Source organism: Mangifera indica, chromosome 5 (assembly GCF_011075055.1).
Source record: "Mangifera indica cultivar Alphonso chromosome 5, CATAS_Mindica_2.1, whole genome shotgun sequence".
In the NCBI taxonomy this organism is placed as follows: Eukaryota; Viridiplantae; Streptophyta; class Magnoliopsida; order Sapindales; family Anacardiaceae; genus Mangifera; species Mangifera indica.
The window spans coordinates 11,525,140-11,537,687 of NC_058141.1; the positions used below are offsets into that span (position 1 = coordinate 11,525,140).

The window sequence follows — 12,548 nt, forward strand, 5'->3', positions numbered from 1 at the left end:
ATGATGCTCTCTAAGATTGATGCGAGGGATTTGAACTTTGGATCATCAGCTCTACTGTGGGACCTCGTCCACATTTCGTTCAATATGACGCTGCAGCACTTCAGCAAGGCGTTGTACTCCACTTCGGAGATCTCCAATCTCCAGATGGACACACGCATACGGTCGGCGTTCGACGCGTGTTTGGAACTCCTAGACGACTCCGTGGATGCGCTCGCTCGGCACCGTCGTTCAGATACCTGGCGGAAACAATAACGCGAACAATAGAGAAGACGTGCTGACGTGGCTGAGTGCCGCGCTGACTAATGGACGGATTTTCGGATATGGGAAGAGGCGTGAAAGATCAAGTGGTGGATAAGTTGCAGGACTTGTCCGAACTGTTGAGTAATTGTTTAGCGATTTTCGCAGCGAGTAATGGCAACGATTTCTCGGGGGTGACTATACAGAATAGGAGAAGGTTACTGGAGGACAACTTATCGGGAGGAAGAGGTGATAGGCTTCCGAGGTGGTCGAGCAGGAAAGATAGAAGACTGTTGGATTTGCTCGTATCGGCAATACATGCCGGTATAATCGTGTCAAAAGATGGAAATGGCACCGTTAAAACTATTTCTAAAGCGATTAAAAAAGGTGGCAGAGAATAGTGAAAGCCGGACGATTATTTACGCGAGGGCAGGAAGGTAAACTTGCTGTTTTTGTTTTAATTTTTAACATCAAGACCGTTTTAGGTACGAAGAGGGTACAATAAAGGAAGGGAGAAAGAAGAAGAATGTGACGTTGATAAGAGATGGGAAGGGCAAAACGGTGATTTCAGGAGGAGAAAGTGTTCAGGATAATGAAACAGCATTGGTAAGTCTTACTTTACTCAAAGTCGACTGATGACTTGGATCTTTAAAAGACAAAAAGAAAAGGTTTTATATCATTTAAGGATTAATTCAAATGTTTATCATTTTCTAGATATTGTAATTATTATTATGACTTTCTTTTTTCGACTATATTAATTTCCTGATATTAATATTTGTTGTAATAAGAGTGATATTTAATAGTTTTAGATGCTGATATTTGACTATTTATTTATTTATTTTCTCTAAGCAAGTGTTTAAATTTTGTATAGCAATTCTTGCATTATTGTTGACTTAAATAATATATTTAAAAAAATAAATTTATGCATACTGTTGAGAGATCTCTGCTATAGCTTTTGCCATTGAGGTGTGAGTTTCAAAAAAAGTGCCAGAAAAGATAAAATAATAGGATTTAGGATTGCTGTGTCCTTAGAAGACAAAACTCGACCAAATTTATGTAAAAATAATTAATTATGCATTAATACAATAAAGTTTTTGTTTATAAACTTTATTCATAGATTAAGTACATATTGAATAATATGGTACACGCATATGATATTATGCATTTACCAAACTAAAATACATTGATTTGATAAGAATATATGTAATTTGTTAATTTAATTAATAAATAATTTAATTATTGTATATAAAAACGCCACAAAACTTAATATTATTTTTCAAATTAAAATTATTAAAAATTATTGATAAATTGTTTTATATATTTAACAATTAAAATTCAAATCATAATAAAGATATCCATCCCAGCTGTTTGACGGTACACAAATATTTAAGAATTCAATCGTTCAGTTGAAGTTTGCAGTAGGAACTTTTACTGTTCTACACGCAAATCCTGCAATAATCTCATTCCAGTATTAATAAGAATAGCAAGTGCACCGCCAGCAAATAATACTATCACAATGCTATGAGCCATTAAATATAGAAAAGATTACCAGATGTAGACTTGTATATCTGTACATGCTAATATTCCGGCAAAAGCAAATAGCACATACCCTACATCAGAAGTCTTGCCAAGAATCTTAAATTCTAGGTAATTTCTTACTTAGAACCGTCTCAATGAAACTGAAGTGCCCCTATGTCTGCTTGATGGCATAGAACTTTGAGACCGTGATGATGGTTTAAATGCCCCTGTCAGCAAGCTGGATGCTGCACCTGCACAAATCTTTCTTCTCTTTGCTTCAAGCTCTAGTCGTTTCTTATTTGACACGGAGGAAGACACAGATGACTCTGGAAATATTGAAGCAGCTTTTATCAATGCTCGCTTATCCTTCCTATTCTTTTCAAACTTGGAAGAAAACCTCACATTTGCTGCAGCAGCAGTATCTTCTTCACTTTTAGGTAGCAGTCGTAAGCCAAGACCCAGTCTCCTTGAATAAGCCTCTTCTTCAGCAAGTCTTTTCTTTTGCAACTGAAAATAAAGAGTGAATTTGGCATAATGTAGGAAACTGAAGAAAAAAAAGAATAATTTGATCTCAGTTACATACTCGCAGTTTAGCCCTGAGAGCCTTGTTAAGGGCATAGTCATCTGAATGCCTGGCATCAGATACTTTCTGAAGGCTTACTAGCACTGGCTCTGCTTGTCTTTTCTTCAGCAAGTCCTGCTCCTGGTGCTCAAGACGATAAAAAGGATCTGAAAGCTTATCCCTTTCTGCATGAAAAAAGTGTGCTTATTTATTAGCTTCCATACAAACAATAACACAAACAAATGATGTGAACAATGTCAAAATAACTGCCTTCTGTTTTAGCACAAAACTTTACGTTGGTCGCTCTGAGATGAATTACATACATGGTTCAAGAGAGACAAAAAAAGACAGCTAGCTCTGAGACATGGTGGACTCGATTCTATTTCTACCTCCATAAGATATACAAAACTTCAATTACAACACACTTATCACTTACCTCCATCTGCAGGGAGTTCAAGGGTCTCTGCATCCTCAACATCAAACTCCTCAATCTTCCTCTGGGCACCACTAATAATAACATATTCACAGTTCTTTGGATCTGTATGGATAACAATCTGGTGTTTGCAGCAGGCAGACTTCATGGAAAAGCTCCATATCTGAATGAAGAAAGATAAACACTACTGCTGATGAATAAAATCACCAAAAAAAGAAGCTATCACTAAGAAGTTAATTCTTCCATCAATCAAAAAGCAATTCAAACAAGAATGATTAAGGACTGTATGCATATCATGAAAACCTAACCACAAATGACCGATTTGTATAAACCTCAGGCACACTTGATCATAATGACTCAGATTAACGGTGCAAGTGCAGAATCAAATGAAATTTGCATAACAAAAAGTAAAATCTTGATGTCAATGCATATGGGCAGGATCCACTAAGAAAGAGTGTTAAGCTCCTTCAAACAATATGCCAACACAAACATGGATACAAGCAAAATTATCATCCAAATAACACAAAAAATCACTTCAAAAAAAATCCTTACCACACTAGTACGAATATGCAAACAGCACATTATGTACCTTCGTAGAATAATAATTCCCCACTTGTTTCTTTTCTGCATTGAACCGGACACCCTTTGCTATCATAGAATTGCAACCACCACACCATATATTGAAAGGCATTTCAAACCTGGAAAAATAACAATACAATTAGATGCCAAAAACTAATATTTGGGCAAAAAAAATTCTGCATGGCAATATTTTATATAGCCTTGTGGACGCCAATGATTAGTTATTTTATATCAAAACAATACCAATAAAGTTTGGGTGTGATACTACTAATCTGAAGAGTAGAATTTATAGTGCAGAACCATAATACTATGAGAAAGGTGAACTCTTAAGTGGAAACATTTTTAAACTTCATCACAGTTCCAAAAAATAATATATTATTCTATAATGGTGCTCTCCAAACTGTCATATTCATCCAAGAATTTTAGCTCCACTATATCTATTTCAAATTTAATTTCTCACACATAAAAAAAAGTACTTAGCAACTGTTGGGTAGACAATATCACACAGGTTCGTTCTCATTTAGAATAACACTTGCTAACCAGCATAATTTCAACAATACTATCTGTAACTAAGAAAACTAGCTCCTATTCAAAAGGTTTACAATTGCAAACCTCACAAGCATGGATCAGAAGATTCTAAATGAAAACCTATGTCAATTTTATCACCAAATGGCTATCCTCAAAAAGTAAACATGAGCGCACTCATAAACTCTTATCACTTCCCACTATCAAATACATTCATAGAAGTCACTATAGCATGAGTATTTTTCACATGTCAAATAAAGTTTTCTGAAAAAAATTCATACATTAGAACTCACAAGAAAGAAAATTTGTTACCTTATAATCAAAATGCCCTGATCTATTTTTCTTGCTCTCTCCCTCAAAGCATGTTGACCATGGAACTTGTTCAAAGAACCCTGAAAAATAAAAGCAATATGAGAATGCACAATATAGGTTTATCATGAACTCATCTAGCAACTAAAAGTGTGAAAGGGTACCATCCATGCACATACCTGATTTGGTGTCCATTCTGGAGGATAGTAAAAATTGTCTGCTCTAGCAGCTGCAAGTGAAGACTACAACCAAAAAAACAAAAGGTTTAGACACTATATAAATTGTTGAGAACCTGGGAGGAAAACCAGAGACCGAAACACCAAAGCATCATTTTAACTCCTACGAATTACTTGTCGATATAAAGTAACAGAAAATATTTGACCATCCTATTTACCTAAGTAGACATACAAAAGGAAAAGAAGAAGCTCATTTGATTCCACCAAAATTTTATACTAAACTAAGATTTTTTTTAACTGCATAACCATCTCCCCTAATGTCAATATGTCAGCCTACAAATCTGTGAACAGTTAGTCATATCTTCAAACCAAACTACCAAGAAACAAGTTCTGGTCATGAAAGATTAGCCAATCCCACACTTAGTCATTGATTACGCGTAATTTCAAATAAATACTCTTGAACCGTGATGTGCTAATAAGGAATTCTCACACGATAGATTGATCAATTTTTTCCACGTACAATCAAATACTCATAATTAATCAAAAAATTGAAAATAGTAATACTCAATCAAGAGCGTCCATTTTTATTACCGTCTAGTCTTATAAGATCTGTAATCAACTGATAAACCTAAAAAATAATGAGTAACCAAACTGGAATGAAGGAAGCGATAAATCAAACGAAAGCACTAACTATTGAATCTAAGAATAATCAGTTAAAAACAAGAAACTACTCACCATGTTTTCTTCAAATTCTGAAGATCGAGATAGCTGTTGGAAGATTTCTGATGATCACCTTCGCGTTTTGTTTGTAGAGGAAATTGTTGTCTTTTGCACTAATTCTATTTTCGGAAACTTGATATCAGAAATTCAGAATAGCGAAATGCTGTCGTTTCGGGAGCTTATTTTCGTTGGTACTCCGTATAACTTTGATCCGATTGGGTTTAGAAATGGCAGCGGGCTCCGCCCACTAGGCCTGGATTCGAGCCGAGCTTATTCAAGCTCAAGCTCGGTTCGAACAAGCTTGAAACGAGTTGTCCCTAAACCAGCTCGAGCACGAGCTCGAGCTTAATTGTCAAATTTATAAATTAAAATTTTGGATACAAAACGATGTCATTTTAACTAATATGTATTAAAACGACGTCGTTTTAATAACGAATATTCGAATTCGAAGCGAGCCGAGTTCAAGCTCAAGCATAATGAGCTCGACGAGCCCGAGCTCAAGCTTGAGCTATATTATTCTTAAGTCGAGCTGAGCTCGAGCTTGATTCGGTTCGAATCCAACCTTACCGCCCATCAAAGCGAATCTTATGGGTTAGGTTTGCCCACATACACACTAACGTCTGCGGCATGACCTCTCTTTGTAGATTCGTGTTGTGTCAAGCTTAAGTAGGTCAGCCTGCAGGCCTTGTTGCGAGCCGGTCTTTTTTTTTTAATAAATTAATTTTTTTTAAAATTAATTATTAAATTTTATTAATTTGTGAGAGACAAGGATCGTAAATGGTGGATCAATTCTCTAAATCATATTTTGTATTTATTTTTAAATAATATAAAATTATTTTCAATTACTTATTATTGTATTCTAATTAAAATAAACTTTTTGTTTTATCGGTGATATCATGTTGGGGTTTTTTTTCTAACAACGTCTTTTTTTGTTTACCCGATGTTTGATCTGAGATAGATATTGCTCATATACTCCACCAATAAGAAAAACCAAGAAACTCGTGTGCATGACTAACAGATAATGTCACTTCTGGTTTTTTGCCTTATATATTACTTCACAATTTGTTTAATGTCTAAAAATTTAGTTTTTTATTTTATTTTTACAATTTTATTAATTATTATTTTTTTAGAATATTTTGAAAATGAAAAAAAAACTTAATATATTCTAAATAAAAAAAGTGTTCAAAAGATTGACATGACTTCACTTTTGTAGACTCAATTAAGTAGGAACGTGTGTAATGTAAATGCAATAAGAGAGACATTAGAACCAAATAATAGCTCTTGTTCCTATGAGGTCTCTCATACAGTGTGTATACTGAACAAATTCCTTCTCATTTGAGCTCTTAATTATCGGTATCTTATAATATATAATACATATCTTACGATACAATACAAGTGAAAAACGATACGTATTATGAAATGTATCAAATTAATATAATACAGTGAACATCTTATATGATATGATACATATTACAGATATAGATTGATATACTTTTTAAATAAAATGATATTATAATTGAGTGTATATGAGAATTCTGAAATTTTGGAGAGTGTTTGTAATATCTTCTAAAATGATGACGTGTCAATTAGAGTTTTTTATTATTTTATTTTTTAAAAACTATATCATATAATACAATATGATATTCGATATATAATACATAAAATTAAGTTTTCAATACATGATATGATATACGATTTCATTACTATGTTTGAGCCTACAAATCAAAGTCTCCCACATTGGAAATATACACTCGTAATACTCCAACAACTTCCTTTACCCGATATAAATAAGGGCAAAAGACTTAATCCCACCCAAGGTTTAATGCATTTTCAAACTCTCACCCTCGAAGTTTCGAAAGCTCAAACATTTGCTCATTATCCAATTTTTGTTAAATTTAGCTGTTAGTGGTAAAGGTAAAATCATTATTTTATTAATAATATTAAAAAAATATTTCATTTTCACCCCTTAATTTTAAAAAAATAATAAGTTCTCATAAAACCTAAGTTTTGAAAAGTTACCATTTCCCCTTGTTAGGTTAACTAAAAAACAAACCCATTTTTCAATAACGAAATCTACTCCAACTGCTTTCTCCCAGATTGATGACCTTTCTCCAATGCTATTTGACACTCTTGATGATAGAAGGATAGACGAAATTGACTGAATCTTAGCAAATCTTGGCCAAAGGGATCAAATGAAGAATTTCAGCAAATCTCATTCGACAAACACAAGTGGTCGACTTCTAAGGAATTAGACGAAGAGGGTTCGTAGTCGAACAACGAAGAGAGATAGCAGACCAAAATGAAAGAGCGATATAAATGAAGGATTCGTCTTCGTCTTACAAGGTTCAACCAACTTTGTTTGTCTTTCTATTGGTGGAAGCATTAGATACCGTCAAAGAAAAGTCATCGGTCTCAAAGAAGGGCCCAAAGTGTATTATATCATCAGAAAATGGGTTGGTTTTTTAGTTAACCTAATAGAGGGAAATGGTAATTTTTCAAAATTTATATTTTGGGGGAAGTTATTATTTTTTAAAGTTAAAGGATGAAATAAGATAATTTTTTTTAATATTACTGATAAATTGAAAATTTTACCCTTACCACAAACAGATAATTTTAACACAAGTTAGATGAAGGGTGAATGTTTGAGTTTTTGAAACTTCACGCGTGAAAGTTCGGAAATACATTAAACTTTGGTGGGAATAAGTCTTTTGACCTATAAATAATAGTTCAAATATTAAGTTTCAACCAAATTTAAGTTTTCAAATATTTCATATAAGTGGCATTGATCTTAAAGACTTAACTCACTTATAATAAATAAGTCTAGCTTTTTTCATATCATAATTTAAATTTCTAACATATTTTTTTATTAGAAAACATAATTTTAAAAAATATATTTTTTCAAAATTAAAAAAAGAATTGTTGAGATCAAGCTCGATCAAATCTTAAAGCTATAGCTTAAGCTTGAATTCGAGCTTGAAACATGGCTTCTCAATTCAAGTTTATTCAAGTTAAGTTAGAAATCAATTTTACACCAACTTGACTCGAATCTATCACTAATTATTTCTCTACGTATAGTTATCATGGCCATGGATAAACTTGTACTAATTATGTTATTCTACAATCTTAAAAAATCATATTGTAATTGCGTATATCCTCATACTTGCAATACAACATAAGTATACATCAATGCTTTTAAATCAAAAGAATTATAAAATGATACCCATAAATCTTCAAAAGATTTAAATATTATTCAATAATTCTTCTTCCCATAATTAGTATTGTAATGAGTAAATATTCTTGGTTGATTTCAACTAAGATTTGAAGTAATTTTCAAAAAATATTTGTAGATAAAAATTTAAGAATTAGTAAATTTTTAAAAAAATATTAATCACTAAAATGGTATTGTTCTTTCAACCCCATTCAGATTGACAGTCATTTAGGCTAAAAATTTAACCTTAACCCTGCAATCTAAATTTTACCTTCCTGACATCATCGTGTTACCTAATTAAAATTACCTATACATTTTACACATTACAATCTATATATAAAAATTATGAATTAGTTGACTTGTCCATTTCAATTGGGATTTTAACTGTTGTTTAAATTGGAAGTTATTAAATAAAATAGCAACTAAAGTATGTACATTTATATTTTTTAATTCCAAGGTAAAATCTTGTAGCTTTTTTGATATGAAACAATTGATTGAAACTATATAAATAAATATTTACTCATTAAAAAAATTTTCTTGCTCCCAACTTTTTCCAAGATATTGATAATTGGTAAAGTAGTACAATTTTTAAAGTAAAAATTTAGGTTTGAAATTCGTTTGTGAAATTTTGACTTATTTAATACAGTGAATATAGATTCGATTACTGTATCTTAAGTTTACCCATCAAATAAATATAGATGGGTCGGTTATTAAAAAGAGAAAAAGTTTTTCCAAAATGTTGGTTCATTGCTTTGTCCATTGAAAATGTAGATTGCAAATTCCCCACCCCTTATATTAAGGTGCAATACACTCAAACCAGTATGGATTCCCCCAAAAGAGAAAAAGGGTGTTGACATTATATGTTATAAATATACATTATACCTCTGCGTGCCGAATATATTCAAGCTATTATTATTAATAATTAGCATAATCAAGCATATTATAATTCCAGATTTGAAAATTGTAGTTGCTTGATTTTTAAGGGACTTTCATTGGGAAAGGCTCTACCGCCCTCTCCCAATCAATAAATTAGCCATTAAAGCATCCTCAAGCTTCACATGAAACTCAAAAACACACACATTTCAACTCATCTTACATTTCTTTTTATCTCTTCTTTCTTCAACTTTGATTATTCAAGCAGCTGTCATATTATTTTTCAAGCTTTTCAATTAATTAATTCTTTCTTAGCTCTCTCTAAATTAGTGATATATTATTTCTCAATTCATTTTCTTGCTCCATGCTTCCTCTTCCAACCCTTTTTCTCCCACTCTTTCTCCACGTCCATGGCCTTGAAATTTTCCCATTTAGTTTTCATCACTCTCTGGCTCTCTCTTCTCTTGTTCTTAATGCTTCATGAGCTGTATAATTTCAAGTCCAGGAATATCCATATTTACAAACAAAGCAGCAGCAGTAACATCATCACTGCATCTTCTTCTTCCCTTGTACGACTATCTCGTTACCCTTTAGTTAATAGAAAAGTTCTTGCGAGCAAATTTGACTTCACTCCATTTCAGAAACATGGTCAGCATGAGAAGCATAAACGTTCAGCCAACGACAAGAAAGGGCGATCAGCACAGCCGGCTGCTGAAACTCAGATTGATCCCCGTTATGGTGTTGAAAAGCGCCTCGTCCCCACTGGTCCAAACCCATTGCACCATTGATCATTAATTTCTCAGGTGAATGGAAAAGGAAAAATAAAGGACTGGTTAGTGAAAGAAACCTATAATTAATTACTAGTTTCATTTCTTCTTCTTCTTCATCATCATCATCATTTTCTATTTTCATGAAAGCCTTACTTGAGGGTTTACAAGATATATTATTATATTTGTTTTATGGATGTAGATGGATTGATTAATGATGATTAATTATGATGATTAATTAATTAGTGCGTTAATAATCATCTATCCTTGACGCTACGCCATAATAATTTTTACGGCAATCTAAAGAAACATGAGTAGCCGTGACGGCACGGCACAACTTAATTTAGGCACCTCCCTTATAATAATAATGATATTCATTATTAAGGATCGAAGTTGGTTAGTGCAAATAATAAAACGAAGCTACCTCTTGGCTTCGTTTGAACATCAGATTAAATTGAGCCACGTGCTAAGTTTTCATTCATTGACCTTTACTTCTGGTTTTTTTTTTTTTTTTTTAGGACCTCAAATTGAACCCTATATATGCTACATCAACAAGCTGCTGCCTCCTCTTGGTGGGTTACACTTACAGGGCCTTAATTCTTTGCTCAATTGCAGGCGAGGAAGAGAATCAACAAAACGTTTGGTCATGGGCATAATGCAAACTAGAATGAAGGGCCTATTACACTTGATGTTGCTTCATAACTTGACTGTAATATCATCATGATACATGAAGAGAAAACCATGTATATGCTTTTAGATAAAAGATGATATCTTTTACATCATAATGTATCGTTATATAATGATTGTACATAGATTTTTGGAGAGTGGAGCCAGATTTGCCTTTCATCCCTATAATATATATATATATATTATTTATGTGAATATCTTGCGTTTAAGTTGCAGATATGGGAGTTTTTTTGTTTTAAAAAATAATTCATGCAACTTATATATGAGCATTTAACTTTGGCCAAAAGACTTATTCCCGCATAGCGATGGATGAAATTTCAAACCCTCATATATTAATATTTAAAAATTTAAATACTTATTATTATATTAAAATTTTCTATTGTAATTAAAAATAAAAATTTTATTTAGTTAAAAATATTTTTAAAAACTAAAAATTTATTACATTTCTCTCTTTAGTTTAAAAATTTTCTCTCATTTAAAGTTTAAAAAATAATAATTTTTTTTTTCTGTCACCACTTTTCAATAAACTTCGCTATCTCTAACATGTTCTCTCTCTCTCTCTCTCTTGGCTTCTCTCTTCCTCCCGGTCTTTCTCCCTCTCTTCTTGGTTATCTTTATCAAAAATAAAAACAGAATCATCTTTGTCAGAGAGACCACAAAAATAAATTACTTAAATAATTACATGATATAAATTATTATTATAATAGATAAATTACCTTGATACCCTAAAATAGAGTTAGTATTTAAATTACCATTTGTATTACTAATTATATTACTATTAATAATAGAAGATTATCATAATAATATCACTAATATAAAATGTATTAGCAAAATAATATTTAAATGCTTAGCCAAACACCCTTTTAAGGATAATTGGATTATAAAGAGTAGGATAACATGAGAACTGATTGATATTAAACACCTCCAACATACAAATAAATGCCTCCTGCGTAAACAATTAATTGACCCAAATTAATAACTAACATCTAAATAAAAGACTGAAAATTGAGGTAAAGTTGATTATCTAGAAGCATCCCAAACGATGTCGGTTTATTAGATACAATTTTGCCATCTCTTTTTATAAACAAACTACAGTTGGTTCAAATAAAGAATGGCTACTTGATCATATGATACTTAATAGAAGTAGAGTTCTTTTGGTCTCTTTCTCCTTGAAAATGAGCAAAATTAATTCCATAAGAAAAACTTATAATTAATTATTATTGAACAAATGTGGCCCCGGTTTCACATCTTCTAGGTATAACTAATCTCATTATTAATGATTAAGCAGTTTATTTTTAGCACTAACAAAATTAATGTGGTGGCCAACTAATTACAGATTGTCACATGATGTGTAATATCACCCGCATGCCTCTCTATTCCCTGCAGTTGCTAGAGAGGGGATGTGTCCCTTTCCACCCTCACCAAACTAAGGATTCGCCGACCTTCTCTGTTTACTTGTCAAAATAATATTTTTAAATTTTATTCGTCAATAAAAAAAAATTATTTTAGTTTCTGCATGTAATTATTTTATCTTGGATAATTAAAATTAATTAGTAGAAAATTAAGAGAATAAGTGAAAAGCAACTGGGAATGTCCTTTCGCTTTGACAATGTTGTAATTGTTGTTAAGGGAGTGATGTTATGAAAGCATCTTGGACAAAAGCTGGAAAATTTTGGCTTCCAGATTTGACAGAGAAATGTTCATGTGTTGTACAGATGATGACGTTTTAAACAGTTGAAAGATCAAAGTTAGTGGAATCTTCTATCTTATTCATGGATGGAATGATGGGTTACCCTTCCCAAACTGCAAGATGAAAGTAAAATATTTGGTAATGTTTCGACGCATTTAGTAATAAAATATTATATTTGATTTGATGGAATAAAATAATATTTAAATATTATTAATATAATTATTACAAAATATTTTTTTATATTAATTAAAAATAAAAATATTT

General features: G+C 31.9%; 2 protein-coding genes and 1 pseudogene across 4 annotated transcripts; 2 read left to right on the forward strand and 1 right to left on the reverse strand.

Annotated features, from left to right (window-relative positions):
- On the forward strand, positions 1-960 carry LOC123216355 (annotated as a pseudogene).
- Positions 961-1,740: 780 nt separating this feature from the next.
- On the reverse strand, positions 1,741-5,274 carry LOC123215642 (coiled-coil domain-containing protein 130-like). Of its 3 annotated transcripts, none has more exons than XM_044635831.1 (7): positions 5,075-5,274; positions 4,343-4,405; positions 4,148-4,246; positions 3,303-3,448; positions 2,754-2,913; positions 2,339-2,502; positions 1,741-2,262 (listed from the first exon to the last, which is right to left on the reverse strand). In XM_044635831.1, exons 4-7 carry the CDS (start codon positions 3,378-3,380, stop codon positions 1,897-1,899), a joined length of 768 nt encoding a protein of 255 aa, XP_044491766.1. In that variant the 5' UTR covers positions 3,381-3,448; positions 4,148-4,246; positions 4,343-4,405; positions 5,075-5,274; the 3' UTR covers positions 1,741-1,896. The 3 variants fall into 3 exon arrangements, with proteins under 3 accessions (XP_044491766.1, XP_044491764.1, XP_044491765.1); XM_044635829.1 differs by having other exon boundaries at positions 3,340-3,448; positions 4,167-4,246; positions 5,075-5,273; XM_044635830.1 differs by lacking the exon at positions 5,075-5,274 and having other exon boundaries at positions 3,340-3,448.
- A 3,993-nt stretch (positions 5,275-9,267) lies between these two features.
- On the forward strand, positions 9,268-10,741 carry LOC123217607 (CLAVATA3/ESR (CLE)-related protein 12). Its single transcript, XM_044638697.1, has 2 exons — positions 9,268-9,972; positions 10,426-10,741. The coding sequence occupies exon 1, from the start codon at positions 9,326-9,328 to the stop codon at positions 9,926-9,928; it is 603 nt and encodes a 200-aa protein (XP_044494632.1). The 5' UTR covers positions 9,268-9,325; the 3' UTR covers positions 9,929-9,972; positions 10,426-10,741.
- The last annotated feature ends 1,807 nt before the right edge of the window (positions 10,742-12,548 follow it).